Raw genomic sequence first — 16,154 nt, forward strand, 5'->3', positions numbered from 1 at the left:
GACACTGGAGGGAAAGGTGATGGGATTGGGGTAAGAGACACTGGGAAAGGCTTCCTACTGAAAGCGAGATTTCTTCTTAGTCTTAAAGGAAGTGCCAGAAATGAGGAGGAAGACAGCATTCCAGGCATAGGACAGGCAAGATATCTGGTTATGTATGAGGTTCAGCAAATAAACCGGAGCAGCTCCATTTCAGAATATGGGACAGGAGTAAAGAAAAAGAGTATTGGAAAGTTAGGATGAAAGTCAGCTGTGAAGGGCTTTAAAAGCAAAACAAGAGATTTTATATTTGATCCTGGGGTAATAGAGCTGGTGTTTTGGTAATGGATCTGCCTAAAATGATCAATCTGGGGAATTCCAGGACCTAAGTAGATATTTTTATCTGGTATTATTTAGTCTGCCAGTCGACTTTGGCGTGACCAGCTAGATTATTGTCAGATCCCCATTTCCCTAGAAGGAAGGAAATAAGCATTTATTAAGTGTGGACAATGTGCCAGGCTTATAAAGCACTGTTCTTAGTGCTTTATAAATACTATTTCATTTGATCCTCACAACAACTTTGGGAAATAGGTGCTATTATTGTCCCCATTTTACAGTTCAGGAAACCAAAGCAGAAAGATTTGCCCACATAGTGAGTATCTGAGAAGGGATTTGAATTTAGGGCTTTCTGAATCTAGGCCCTGTACTCCATCCTAGCTACCTCTAGGCTAACTTCCCTCAAAATGTTTGGAAGTTGAAATTGCCTTATGGGATGTTAATGGAATAAGATCACTAACACTAGAGTCAAAGGATCTGAATTCAGATTTCATCTCTGATACTTCCTTAAACAAATCACATAACTTTTTTCAACTTCAATTTCTTTTTCTGTAAATGAGGGAGATTGGAATAGATTTCCTTTGAGGCTCCTTCCAGCATTTTTGAAGAGGCCTTCTTGCTTACTAAAGTTATAAGGAATTTTAAAAACAACCTTAGACATTACAAATCATGTGGTATGCTGGGAAAAAAATTTCATTGGTTTTGGAATTGGAGGACCTGGGTTCAAATTCTGTCTCTCCCACCTACTGTTTGACAAGCTTAGCTAAGGAGGCAAAGATAAAAAAATGAAGTATACCTTCCTGCTCTTGAGGAAGGAATACTCTCTTTGGAGAAAAAACACGATATAAATAGAAAAATATAGAATCAAGCATTTGTTCACTAATGGGCTTCAGGATTTTTTTTGGGGGGATAGGGTGGGGGCACCTTGTTCATGGGCAAAGGGTGAAGTCGAGATGGTTCATTAAGCAGGAATCACAGGAGATATTGACTAAGTCATCACAGATCACATTTTTCTAGTTTATAAACATGTCCTTTTGCAGATAACTTTTTTTATGAAGTGGAAAAACAAACCTAAAAAACAAAACCCTTTTTCACCGGATAGCCGTTGGCTGGCCCGGGTATGGAATGAACAGCTGACTTCTATCCAGTTCTAAAAGAACAGGGACTTCAACCCCCACTGAATACAGATCCAGGTCTGAGAAGAAGAGGCCAAATACGGTGAAGATGGCAAAAACTCAGGACTGAGTCTCCCTTTTCCCTTGGGAGAAGTTTGCTAGGAACGATCAAGACAGATCCTTTCATTGGACCTCAGTTTCCTTATTTGTAAAATGAAGCAAAATATTTGTCAAACATTGACTATTTTCCAGATACTATAAACTAAGAGCTTTGCAAATATCTCATTTGATCTTTACAACATTAGGGGATAGGTGCTGTTATTATCCCCATTTTACAGTTGAGGAAACTGAGGCAGACAGCAGTCAAGGTTATGCAGCTAGGGACTGGACTACTCATAGGCTCTTACCATTTTCTGTCCTTGATCCCTTTACCAATCTACTGAAGCTTATCAATCATTTCACAGAGGAATGTTTTAAAACACATAAAATAAAATCAATAGGATTACAAAGTAATTAGGCTTAAATATAATCTTTATCTGTCTCTGTCCCTATATCTTTCTGTCTCTTTCTCTGTCTATTTCTATCTCTGTCTCTGTGTCTACCTGGATATTAATTAACAGCCCTTGGTTGTTGATCTCCAATTTTCCTTATAGATTTGGGATCTATATATAGATCCCTGGGAGCCCTATGAACAGGGACATATAAAAATAGGCAATAAAAATCTGATTTGTATGGTGTAAAGGCTCATTTCCCCCTCCCTCCCAACTTGATATGATTTAGATGTCTTCTGAAGCCTGTTAGAGGGTCTTGAGAAATCTGATGTTTACTTGACAAACTCTTTCAAAGATTAGAGAGGAAGACTACATTTTTTAAGCTGAGTCTAAAATGATCTTTTGTATGTTTTAATGCTTCTGTGTAGCTCAAACTCTGTGGATACTTCCTCAATTTGTACTAATAGTTTGGCTATCCAGATAGTGTCTTTTCATGATGCTAGGTGTTAGATTTCCCCCCTAGTTCATGAGACCTCAACAGTGTTCTTCCTTCATTGATTATTAGTTGATTTTACTTAGCCAACCAGTCCTAACTAGTTTTTAGGAACATATATTTGGGGTGGAAAGGGTGGAAATTTAGGCCATGTAAAAGCAAAAATAGATCAACTAAAATTTATTTAAAAATAAAAGAAAAAAGAAAATGTATGGGACATAATCAAGAATAGACTTAGAAAATGAACTGTTTATAAAATCTATGCTTACTGTCTGATGTGATAGTATTTTCATAAGGAAGAATTAAGGAATATATGTCAGTTTTGTGAATTCAATATTAAATCATGTAAAATAAATGTTTGCAGCAAAAGGAGGACTTATTGAATATTAAAAAAATTAAATATATTTTAAAAAAGGAAACTAGTACTCACTAAGGTGTTTCAGTAAGAATAGTTGATCCAGTCATCCTTCCAAACCTGGAGCACATTCTTCTGCAAGTATATACAGAGGAAAATGAACTTATGGTAGGAAAAAAATATGTGGCAAGAGAATAAACCCACAGGGCCTGGAAGTCCCTTTGTTGGAAGTCCTTTTCTTCTTTTTGTAGAGCCCATCATGAATTTTTCCATGGGTACTGACTAATCCAGCTCCTTGTAGAATCCTAAAGCTTTATTTCCTCTCTGTCTAGTTCATCCTTAGCTTTTGATTTCTAATGCTGCCTCTTACTACTGCTGTTCTGGGGACAAACCTAGGAAACCTGAGAGGATTTCCAAGTCTTCCAATCTTTAGAAGTTCACAAGGTTATCCTCTGGTTAGTGGAGGAGGAAATAAGGGTCCTTCTCTTTTGCCTTTCTAGCCTAAGGGACTCCTTCTTAGAGGTTTAGTTGGATGGCAAATCCTCAAATGCTTGGATTCTGAATTGACTTGTTATTTTATATAAGATCCACTGGATCTTATATAGATAAGAGAGGAATAAAAAGAGGAATAGAGAGGATAAAGAGGAAGCCAATTCCAGTACATTTCTTGTATAGCTTATAGCTCATTTAATTTCATCCAATGACATTTGCTTCTAAATTGATTGAAGATTTTTCACATCTCCTTTAATTGATTATTTGATTTAATAGAGATGTTCTCACCAGATTAGGATAGTGGGCTTCAGTATATTGTAAGTTTTAGTTGGGATGGGAATGATTTATTTATGGACTCAATTGACCCCTGCCTCTTAGGCATATATACTCACAAAGAATGGCAATTATTTTAAAGACAACCCCTTTTCCTTTCTAGAATGGTTGGAACAGTATGTCCACTGAGCCCTTTCCTAGTATTTCATTTTAATAGTACAGTATGTATTAGTAATAATAAAGGGGCAGCTAGGTGGTGCAGGGGATAGAGCACCAGTCTTAAATTCAGGAGGACCCAAGTTCAAATGTGATCTCAGACATTCAACTGTGTGACCCTGGGCAAGTCACTTAACCCCAGCCTTAAAAAACAAACAAACAAACAAACAAAAACAAACAGTTCACATCTATTCAACAAGGTTTGAAAAACCTATATCCATTATCTCATTTGAACCTCATAACACCTCTGTGGCATAAGTGTTATTATTATCCCTATTTTACAGATGAAGGAATTGAGTCTCAGGTTAAATGACTTGTCCAGGACTACACAGCCAGTTAAAGTGACCTTGGCTCCAAGACTCGTCCTCTGTTCATTATAAACCAATGCATTCTTGCTTAGACAGCATAGTCTGAGTGATTCTGCCTTATTGCAAGAGTGTCATGAAGAACAGGACTCATATATCTCTACTTTTGTCAGTATGTAAACCCCTGCTACCTTTTCCAAAAAGAACTTTTAAAACTCCCCTGAATTAATCAGATAAATGTCTATATAGCCACCTGGTGCATGTATGAGTATGTGTATAAACATTTATCTAGGTGAAAAAAGGAGATAAATCTTTTTTTAAAATAGCTTTTTATTTACCCGATATATGCATAGGTAATTTTACAGCACTGACAATTGCCAAGCCTTTTGTTCCAATTTTTCCCCTCTTTCCCCCCATCCCCCTCCCCCAGATGGCAGGTTGACTACTACATGTTACATATGTTAAAGTATAAATTAAGTACAATATATGTATACTTGTCCAAGCAATTATTTTGCTGTACAAAAAGAATCAGACTTTGAAACACTGTACAACTAGTCTGTGAAGGAAATAAAAAATGCAGGCGGACAAAAATAGAGGGATTGGGAATTCTATGTAGTGGTTCATAGTCATCTCCCAAGTTCTTTTGCTGGGTGTGGCTGGTTCAGTTCATTACTGCTCTATTGGAACTGATTTGGTTCAATTCATTGTTGAAGAGACCCACGTCCATCAGAATTGATCATCATATAGTTTTGTTGTTGAAGTATGTAATGATCTCCTGTTTCTGCTCATTTCACTCAGCATCAGTTCATGTAAGTCTCTCCAAGCCTCTCTATATTCATCCTGATGGTCATTTCTTACAGAACAATAATATTCCATAATATTCATATACCACAATTTATGCAGCCATTCTCCAATTGATGGGCATCCACTCAGTTTCCACTTTCTGGCCACTACAAAGAGGGCTGCCACAAACATTCTTGCACATGTGGTTCCCTTTCCCTTCTTTAAGATCTCTTTGAGATATAAGCCCAGTAGTAACACTGCTGGGTCAAAGGGTATGCACAGTTTGATAACTTTTTGAGCATAGTTCCAAATCATTCTTCAGAATGGCTGGATGTATTCACAATTCCACCAACAATGTGTCAGTGTCCCTGTTTTCCCACATGGGGATCATTCTTTTAATAGAATCCATAGGACCTTTCTATAGGGACTGATTTATGATTGACATATTCAGATTGCCTTCTACAGCTGGGAGATCTTTGAATACCACTGTTTTTTGTTTTTTTTTTACCCTCAGGAGACATTTTGTCACACATCTATTTGTTTAATCCTTTCTAGTATTCCACCGTTTCTCAAATCAATCAATCAAAAAACATTAGTTACATGCTTGCTATGTGCTTTGTACTGTGCTAGAAAGGCAAAAACAATTCCTGCCTTACATAATAATAGTTGAAACAACATGTAAGTAACAAAATATATACAAGCTAGATAACATAGCTAAGTAGTATCATAATGGATCGAGTACCAGGTCTGGAATCAGGAAGACTCATCTTCATGAGTTCAAATCTGATTTCAGATACTTTCTAGTTGTGTGACCTTGGGAAAGTCATTTAAGTTTGTCTCAGTTTCCTTATGTGTAAAATGAGCTGGAGAAGGAAACAACAAATTATTCCAATATCTTTTCCAAGAAAAACCCAAAATTGGACTTTTAGCTGAAAAAAATGACTAAAGCACAACAATAAGATAAATGCAGCAAAGATGCAAGGTAATTGCAGAGATGAAGAAGGCATTAGTATCTGGGGAGATTAGGAAAGACCTCTTGAGGAATGTGAAATTGGAATTATATTAAAACAAATTAAGAGAGACTAAAGAAGCAGAGGTGAGAGGGCAAGCATTTCAGCAGACATGAGAGAGGGGACGATTTCATCCTGGTCTAATTAGGCATTTATGATAAAAATCTGATGTGCACATTTTGCCTTCACTTATATTGCCATACTTTGCAAAAAAAGTAGATCAAATCAGGATTCTTAGCTCTTAACCCCAAGCAGCCTACAGCTACTCCTCAATTTACATTTTGGTTCTTTTTTTCATTTTCTATTTGGCATCTACCAATTTTGGATACTGGGAATCAGGTTGCCACTAGGAAAGAGTGACCTTTCCAAGACTTGGCTTTTGTTAGTTTCTCCACCTGGAACTCTGAGTGACCCTGCTGCAAATGGAAAAGATGTTTAGGGAAACCAGCTCTCCTTTATTTTCAGAAGAGTTTATTTTATGAAAGAGAAGACTCTGAAGGCAGAGCATCTGTTCATTGTAGAACTGATATTATTTTTTCAGATGTTTCTTTCAGGATGAATTTTAGAGAAGTGGAAAAAGAGTCAAGGGTGGTTTTAATACAATTTTTTTTTTTTTGCTGCTCAGAATGAATATCCTAGTAACTGATTGAAAGGAAGTCTGCGTGGCATAGTGGATAAAGGAAGGTGTTCAGAATCAGGAAGACCTGGGTTTAGTTTTGATATATTTGAGCTATCTGAACTTAAGAAAGTCACTTAATCTCTTAATGACAAAGATATATTTTAAATTTTAAGTTACATATGAGTGGTTGATTTATGTCAGCAGAGGAAAGTTCCATACCAGGAATTCCCCTTTAGTACTCCAATGGATCTATGATTTTATTCCTTGTGGATATTCTCTCTGTCGATGCAAATTGACATAATACTTACCTGCATGGCTATCATTCATATCCTCTCATAAATTCAGCAGAAGTATCACCCAGCGTATTAGGAGATCTTGCTTGGTTATGAGTAACGCACTTCTTATCTCTCATTCTTGATACTTGTTTAATTCTTTGTTTCCCTCCTAGCTAGTTGTTTCTGTGATGATTTCCTTTCTATTGCTTCTCTTGGGCATTTTTTCACTTTTGAAATGCTGCTGCTCATTCATGCCCACCATGCACCTGTCCATTGGCCCCAGGGTGATCCACAGTTTCAATTCTTTGGACACTATGGTATCTCATGACTTATAGCCCTATAAAAACTTGGTAAGAACATTGGCATTAATAAGATGGACCTTTGTTTCAAGGAAAAGCTTGGGGTCATGGAAAGAACTTTGCAATTTTCCAAAGGCAATCTAGCCTACGCCAATGAAATCAAAGGTCTGGACTGAAAAATTAAAAAGAAAAAAAGGATGTTAGTGGAAACAATAGTAAAGTCATAGATCATTTTTTTTTTGTTTGCTTTTATATGTCAAAGTCTCTGAAGAGCATTCGAGGGGTGCAATAATTGTATCCACAGGACACCAAATATGTCATTACACTATTTTTTTTTAAAGGTGGACTCAATGTTAACCTTTGCTATATATAGCCAGCTCATCTTGTGGGATCAACATGCATTGAGGCTGTCTACACATCAGACAATTGCAAACTAAAGAAAAATGACTCAATTATCTGAATAGATTGCCAATGTCTGACATCATAAATTCAAAGACATAGAAGTAGAAAGGTCTTTGGAGGTCATTGAGTTTGACCTATTCATTTTCCAGATAAGAAAACTGAGGTAGAAGCCACCTACCTAAAGTCATAGAGCTAATAAGGGGTAGAAGGATTTGAACTTAGTTCTTCCTGAGTCCAAGCCTAGCACTTTATTCCTTACCTAGAGGTAAGCACATGCTACCAGATCCATTCTGCCATCATGTGAATACAACTATGACTAAATTTGGTGCAGTTGAGGTTTTGTCCCAGGGTGCCAAATTCAAAGGGTATTGACAGCATTTATGGTCTTTCAGCAGCATGGAAACAGCAGAGCTTAGTATTTGGTAGGCAGTAAATAGCAATAGCAGCTAGCATTAACAGAATGCTTGAAGGTTTACATAATGATTTCTGTTTATTATCTCATTTTATCTCATAAATTCCAGCTAAAATCCCATCTTCCACAAGAAGTTGTTCCTGATCCTTAATTTTAGTAAATTATGTCAAATTTATCTTGTTTATATGTATGTAATTTGCTTATTGGCTCCCTGATTAGACTGCAAACTTCTTGAGGGCAGGGACTGCCTTTTGGCTTTCTTTGCTGTACCCTCTGTACCACTTAATAAATGTTTATTGACTGAATGAGAAAAAAGAAGTTTCCAAATGGCAGACTGGCACGAAATACCTCCCTCGCTGTTCCCTCTTTCTTTAATTTGTATTTTGAACCATTTGTCCAAAAGGGTCTGTTGTATTTCTTCAGGCACAGAATTCCTAGTTCGATCTCTGTTTGAGTAAGAGGAACAATGTAGACATTGTCCACATTCAAACTAACCTTTGGACCCAGTCACTTCTGGTTATTCTGAAAACTTATTTATCTTCTGTATTAATCAGAATTAAGGAATCTTTGAGCTGGAATGAGAGGCAAGCCTGGATAAGGAGTACAGTTCAGGTCCCTCCTGGATACTAACTATAATTTTGGGCAAGCCATTTAATCTTTCTCACTCTCAGTTTCCTCTTCTGTAAAAAATAGGGAGTTAGACCTAAAGAATCAATCAATGCTTGTTAAGCACTTATTACAAGTCAGGCACTATGCTAAGTGCTTGAGATACAAAAAGAGGCAAAACACAGTCCCTGACCTCAAGGAGTTTACAATCTTGGGGAGAAAGCCATATGCTAATAGATACACAGTAAATTTTCAGGGTCTTTTCCAGTATTAAATTTATAATCTTACTATCTTAAGGTCATAGTGGTCACTTAATTTAACATATACTTTTTTTTTATTTGTTTTTGGGATTTCTTTTTTTTTTTTTTTAATTAATTTTATAATTATAACTTTTTTTTTTTTTTTTGACAGTACATATGCATGGGTAATTTTTTACAACATTATCCCTTGCACTCACTTCTGTTTCGAATTTTCCCCTCCTTCCCTCCACCCCCTCCCTTAGATGGTAGGCAGTCCCATACATGTTAAATATTTAACATATACTTGTAAAATGAACATGCATAATGTACTTTACAAGTGGTCATATATAGAGTTTTTTCTACAGTATGTGTATATATAATATACTCTATATTTGTATGAATTTTTATACATATATGTGTGTGTGTGTATTTTTCTCCTCCCCCCCCAAATTTGCTTGAAGACCTTTAGTGAGTTGGAATCCACTATCTCTATTGGGACCTTATTGTTAGCAATTTTTTCTGACATTTAGTCTAAACTTGTCTCTCTGGGATCAATTCCTCTGCCTTGACTCCTAGTCTTGTCCTCTGGGACCAAATAGAAGAAAGCTAATGCTTCTTTCAGGTGATAGCCCTCCAGGTACCTGAAGCCACCTCCTCTAATGGTTTTCATTTGTTTATTTTTCTTTATAAGGGTTCGAGGTGTTAGCATCCGCTTCTCATTACTGGCCACTGGAAACTGTGGATGGAATTCATGAGCTTCAGGATACAACAGGAGGTAGACCCAGGGGATCACAGGGGGGCCTTGGCAATGGACATAAACCTAAGAATGTGTCACTGTCAGTAAGTTAAAAGGGAACAGGACAAACAGAAGTGAATGGTATTTGCTTTGAAGCCACGGTAGTAGGAATGGATTTGCCAACAAATATTTTGGCAGCCCTCTTGTTCTCCACTCTTCCCCCCTCCCTGTATAATTTTGCATTTCAGAGACATTTTAATAGCATTTTCAGACATTTTATAACCCAAAGACTAAGAGTTTCAAGTACTTCAGAATCTCATTAAAATCTTTCTTTGCCTCCAGCCTTTAAAAAAAAAACAAAAAAACTGTCCCGAGATTTCACACTGATGTCTCCATTTAAAAGCCCTGTTTCATATTTCCTTATTTAGGCAGAAGTATCTTATTGTAGGTGTGTGCCCAAATGGAGACTAAACAACTCCTTTGCCAAAGCACTGGCCACATTATTAAGTTCAATGATGTCTCAAATAACTCTTCACAAGTAGTTCTCAGGTGTTCTTTGTCACCCATAGAAAAGTCATTTCCCTATCAAACAATGCCCTTATCCAGCCCTGAAATAAAAGATTCTTGTCCTTCTCTCTCCCCTTTCCTTGCACCCTAATCCTTCCCAAGGTATGAAGTGTGCCGAAATTATGGTTATAGCTTTATTCAGATGTTGTAAAAAAGGATTAAAATTTAATTTAAAATCTTAAAAATTCACTCTCAGTCTGCTTCAAAAAAATACATTACTTTGAATTTTTCTCCTCTTTTATAAGGATAATTTTGAATGGAAAGCATTTTTTTTTTAAGGATGTGCTATTTTTTTTGGAATAAAATTCATTGACAGTTCCCTCATAAATGCATTAAACATTTGGGCTACTGTGTACACCTAGGCTTGCATTGTATGTTGGCCTTAACTTTCTGATAGATGATCTATTTCTAGGGAAATGGATTTTTTTCCCTCTGTTTTTTTGTTGGAGATGGGGAGGCCCAATATTGCTGAATCCTGGGTTTTTACTCTAGCAAACTTCCATTTTCTCCAGGTGTGCTATTTTGTTTCATTCAAAATCTTTGAATCTTTATTTCCAGTTCAGCTAACATTTAAAAAAAAAATCTTCCCAGAACCTGTAGAGAAGGGGGTGCAGCTGAGTTAAAGGCTAGAGACTCTGTTAATCCTAGAGTTAGTATCTGGAAGAGAGACTTAATGGAGAAGATGGCAGAATGAACCATAATGGTCACTTCACCATAACGATTTTCTTCATATTGCCTACTCAGAAGGCAGTAATGAAAGTCCCGCTTGAAAAACCATCAAGTGACTGCATGTCTTTGGCCTTGGCATTTCTCCAAAATATTTTGCATTTTAGAAATTAAAAAAAGGTCTCCTTGGATTCTGTGGTATGTGGCCAGATCAGGTCACAGTAAATGATTCCCCATCTTAACATTCTATTTTTCTTTAAATGGTGTCATTAAGGAGCCCAGAGAGAAAATGTCACCCAAAATTGAAAGTTGTTATTGAAACAATCCTTTGTCCATCACATAGTAGCAGAAAATATTTCAGAGAGATATGTAAATATTCTTGGGTATATGGTTTCCTCCTCACCTCACCCCTACTTTATTATTTCAATCTGCAAAGTTTGATTTTTTTTAGTCCTAAATGTGCCTTTATAACATGGTTTGTTACATAGATTCTGTATTTATTCTCTGGCTAAATAATGTCCTCTCTGTCCAAGCACATCAATTACATAGTAAAACTTGACCCAACATGATTGGTCCATAATGTGGATGTCAAGACTGTTACACCTAGGTTATAAACAACATTTCTGCATTTATGTTTTTGGAAAGGGGAGGAGGAAACCTAATTTTTCAAAAAGTCATTACTTCCATAATCCTGTGATGTTAGAATATTTTCGTTTGTTCACAAGTCCTTGAAGCAGAGAAGTCCTAATCCATCACTGTTTTGCTGTAGGGAAGATGTCAGTTGGCTAAAAACCATGCTGTACGCATGCAGAAAGCTCTGTTTTTTGTTGTGGCTCAAGTCTCTTGTTTTGTCCATTTGTCATAATATCATGTGAATGTTTTCATCCCATTCTGTTCCATAAGTCATCATAACATCATGATTACATAATTCTTTTTTTTAAGCCATTGTGTTGTTGAATTTAGTTTCATACCTCTCAACTACTTAATCTTATGGGAGCTAGTACCAACAAATTGGATCCCCTTTCTCATAACACCAGCTATTATTGACAAATCTACGAACTATGATAACAGGGATTTAGAAATGGATTCTTCATGGTGTTATTGATGATATGATTATACATTATTAGTGTTACTGATAATGTTATTTATTCATTTTCCCAAGAATAAATAAAAGGGGTCATAAAAGCGATGGTGGGAGTGGGGAAATTTGGGAAGAAAATGATCCTCATTTTTTCAAGGGAAATGACTGACTACTCCCCAATATGTTTGTTCCTTGCTATGTTGAGAGATATGGTTAGTTCTGTTTGACTCTGTGTTTAACTCATCTGTTCTGCCTTTTTTTTGTTGTCTCACCCAGCATTAAGAAACCACAACTTCACTGTGCTTACCTCCCATAATTCTACCTTTGTATATACCAATGACTCTGCCTACTCTAACTTCTCTGCAACCGTAGGTGAGGACTTAAATATTTTTGTGCTGCATTTGTCAAGCTTGGACCTGCGATTTATTTAAAGGCCAACCTGATTTCTTATTTGAATTAAGTTACCTCTTTCTAGGATAACAGGGAAGTTCCAGGGAAATGTTCCAGGGAATATAGTAAAAACCTACAATGAACACTATAGAAAGCAAAGATTAGAAATTGCAAAAAATAATTTGAACTATTGGTGCCTACAACATAGGAGTTCTTACCTTTGTTTTGTGTCATGGATCTCTTTGGCAATCTGGTGAATCTGGCTTTTCAGATGCCTGTTTCTCAGTAAATGAAAGAAATGATAAATTTGAGTTTCAAGTTAGTGAAAATAAAAATGTGATTTTTCCCCCCTTTTACTCATAGACTCCTTGAAATCTCAGACAAAGGATCTTTGGGTGATCTGTGAACCATAGGTTAAGAAATCCTGATATAGCACATAAAAGGGGATGTAAATTATCTTCTAAGTCAACAAGCATTTATTAAGCACCCACTATTTACCAGGCATTGTGCATGGAACTGCCTGGGACTCCATTGTCCCATTGGGACTACCAAAAAAAATTGGCAAAAGACAATATGCTTTAAAGGATCCAACAGTCTAAGGGCAGAATTCAATATGTGAGGAGCTATGAAGAAATATGATATCTAGAGGAGAAATTGGACATGATCACAGAGGGATGGTATTAGAATTACTAGAAAACAGGCAAAGCTTCTTATAGTGGGTTGGATTTTTGATGAGACTTGAAGGAAGCCAGAAAAGTTAGGAGGTAAAGGTTGAGAAGGGAGAGAGATTAGGCCTGGGGGAAGACAGAGAAAATGGCCAGAGCAGCTGTGAGCTGGAATGTAGCAAGGAGGTCACAGACCTGGATAGTGAGGGATATTAAATATAAGAAGACTGGAAAGTTGAGTAGGGAGTAGGTTATGAAGGACTTTAAAAGCCAAACAGAGGATTTTATATTTGATTCTGGAGGGGACTCATAAATGCTGTTGACTTGACTTCAGAATTATAGTGCCAACAGTGGGTCTTTCTTTATAGTTGATCCTCGAGGTGGCCATAAATGCCCATAGACTTGACTTTAGAATTATAGTGTCTACAGTGGGCTCAGGATTCCCCCCAAGCAGCTTGTTTTCAGAACAAAGGAAAACAAAACAAAACCAAATATAATATCTGTCCTTTTGTAAACATGAATTTGCCCAAGACCTCTCCATAGTCTACATATTTGGGGGGGTTAAAATCATAATTTTAAAAATTTCATTGGAAATCTCTATTGTGCTGACTATTATAAGTCTGTCACATGTAGTTAAGACTAAATGAGATGCCAGCAAAGTACTTTATGAGACTCAAAGCATTACATAAATATGAGGGATTATTATTATTGTCATCATCATTATTATTAACAGCAACAATAACAACAATAATTATAACTATAAATGAAAGTTTTCTAAATTTGACCTTATATAAATGTTAAAACTTCTTCCCTTCTGGACTGGAATCCTGTTGAAGTTTTCCGAAGCAAGTCTTAAAACATTTTCTTTTTGGATTATGATAACATTAATGAATATTTTTTTTAAAAGTCCCTTCTCTCAAGGAGCCCTCTTAAACTAGATCATGAAAGGATATGTTGTATAGTGAACAAAGTACAGTACTTGCAGTCAAAAAAAAATCTGTCTTAAAATTGTGTGAATCTCTTTGTGCCTCAGCATTTTTATCTGTTAAGTGAAGAGGTTGGATCCAGTGGCCTTTTAAGATCCTATCCAACTCAAATCTATGGTCTTAAGATCTCAATTCATTTTGGGATCCAGAATAAACTGGTTGGATTGTCAACATGGCCTACATTAACTGAGAAAATGACTTGCAAGGTCTCCCTTGCTATGTAGATTTGCTACCTTTCCTCCTCCCTTAACAAAAATAATGAAAAAAAAATCCTCCCATGAAAAAATAAATTGGATGGAGTATGTATGATCATCATTGAGCAGACGCCTTTAGAGTCAGTCATCGTCCTGCTTCTGTTGACTGGAGAAAACTCGGTGAGTTGAATCAGGTGATGATGATGATGAAGGAGGTTTAGATAAGGTCACTATGTGGGATAATCAAGTGATAGGCATGGGCTCTTTAAACACATAGTTCAGCAGCTCACGTGGTGTATTGACAACTAGTAAACTAATGAACTATAAACTTTGAATGACACTCAATTTTTATAGTCCTCTCTTATCTCTTCCATAAACCATTTGTACCAGGCCTCTACTGTCAGTTATATTAATATTGGCTCTGGGAATCAAATTGAATTACATTGGCTCTATAAAGACAACAGGAAGTATGAAACAGGAAGATGAAACTGTTTAGATTGATAATTGGCAGACTTATTGAATCATGTATTATTTAAGTCCTCCCCAAGAGGGTTTCATTTGAAAAAATAAAGCTTATTTTGAAATCTGGGAATTGGGGCCCCTAATTACAGTGCAGAAGGAGATGGAGTTTTAGCATTAGTAATTTTAAATTCTAGTTTGAACCTAAATATTACCCTTTTAAATTAAGTAAACTATGGAGGTGGGAAAGGAAAGGCTCTAAAGTAATTTCTGTAGCAATAAAGCATAGATAAGGCTCAGGTCAGTGGCTCAGATCTCCATTGGGAGTTTAGGGAATAGCCACTAGTGAGAAATATTATAAAAACCACATTAGTTACTTACATATTTGACTCATGTTCTCAGAAGATTTTACCCTACAGGATGATCAAAGGATGATTTTGTTATTTTTTTTCCCTTTGCCTAGACATTGTAGAAGGGAAAGTCAGTAAAGGCATTTACCTCCGAGAGAAGAGAGGAGTGACATTACTGTATTACAAAACCTCTTGCATTAGTAACCCGGCCCAATGTGATCCTGAAGGTAAGTGATGGGATCCATTATTATGCTCTGAAAATGGGATCTCTTAGGTTACTTTTAACTCTAACTTTCATTCATTAAACACACATTTATTAAGCAGACATTATGTTGATATTGGACATATAACGACCAAGATGAGACAAAAGGAGTTTTGCTGTCAAGTAACATATTCTACTGGGTTGGGGCTGGTGAAGGAGCCAGGTGGATAAGTGGGAACAAGTCATGCACACACAAAGCAACACAAAATGCAAAACAATTCTTGCATTTATAGAGGACTTTTAGGTTTGCAAAGTGATTTACCTATTTGATTGACTTTTTGATCCTCAATAATTCTGGGAGGTTGGTGCTATTGTTATCTCCATTTTACAGAAAAGGAAACTGAGGCTGAGAATGATTAAATGATTTCTCAGGATCACATAACTGTCTGAGACAGAATTTAAACTCAAGTCTTTTTGGTTCTTAAATCCAGCATTCTACTACTGAAATGGGTGTGGGGTGATGAATAACTAGAAAGGAAGAGAAAAAGTCTTTCCTAAGAATTAGCAGGTGGGCTGAACCTTGAAGTTAGTTAGGAATAACAAAAGACAAAGGGGAAGAAAGGGAATGTTCTAGTCATGAGGTATACAAAAGTCTGGAGATGGGATATGAATGTCATTTATAGAAAATACCAAATAATTTAGTTTGCTTGTAGAATGAATTATTGGGCAAGATGAATTTGGAGTTTGAACTGCCTATAGACCATCCACTTTGAAAAGTCTACTAACTGGTTGTGATTTGAGTCTGTATCTCAGGAGAAAGACTAGAACTAGATATATAGGTCTAGGAGTTATCTGCATAGAAATGACATTTGATCCTAATTGGAGCTGATGCTGAATAAGTGGGTTTGTAAAGTGAATAGGGCCTGGGACCAGCACTTGGGAGACTCCCACAGTTAATAGACAGGATGAGAAAGTCTTAGAGGGAGTAGCCAGAGAGACAGGAGAAGATCCAAAGGAGAGCAATATTATGAAAATTTAGGGATACAGGAGAAGGTGGGAAGGGGAGTGGTCAGAATTGTCCCATTTAGTATAGCAATCAAAAAGGATGAGGATTAAGAAAAAGTCACTGGATTTAGGATCAAGCATAGATGATTTTTTCTG

At 36.5% G+C, this 16,154-nt stretch overlaps 1 protein-coding gene across 2 annotated transcripts in view; it reads left to right on the top strand.

The window, feature by feature from the left end:
- The window catches only part of ADGRD1 (adhesion G protein-coupled receptor D1), a 435,558-nt gene that overhangs the window by 11,173 nt on the left and 408,231 nt on the right, over window positions 1–16,154 (top strand). The window contains exons 3-5 of one of the 2 annotated variants that reach the window (XM_074299710.1): window positions 9,389–9,472; window positions 12,024–12,119; window positions 14,905–15,018. In XM_074299710.1, coding sequence (XP_074155811.1) covers window positions 9,389–9,472; window positions 12,024–12,119; window positions 14,905–15,018 — 294 coding nt within the window. The remainder of the gene's footprint in view (window positions 1–9,388; window positions 9,473–12,023; window positions 12,120–14,904; window positions 15,019–16,154) is intronic. The other variant, XM_074299712.1, reaches the window with a different exon arrangement.

Source organism: Sminthopsis crassicaudata, chromosome 1 (assembly GCF_048593235.1).
Source record: "Sminthopsis crassicaudata isolate SCR6 chromosome 1, ASM4859323v1, whole genome shotgun sequence".
In the NCBI taxonomy this organism is placed as follows: Eukaryota; Metazoa; Chordata; class Mammalia; order Dasyuromorphia; family Dasyuridae; genus Sminthopsis; species Sminthopsis crassicaudata.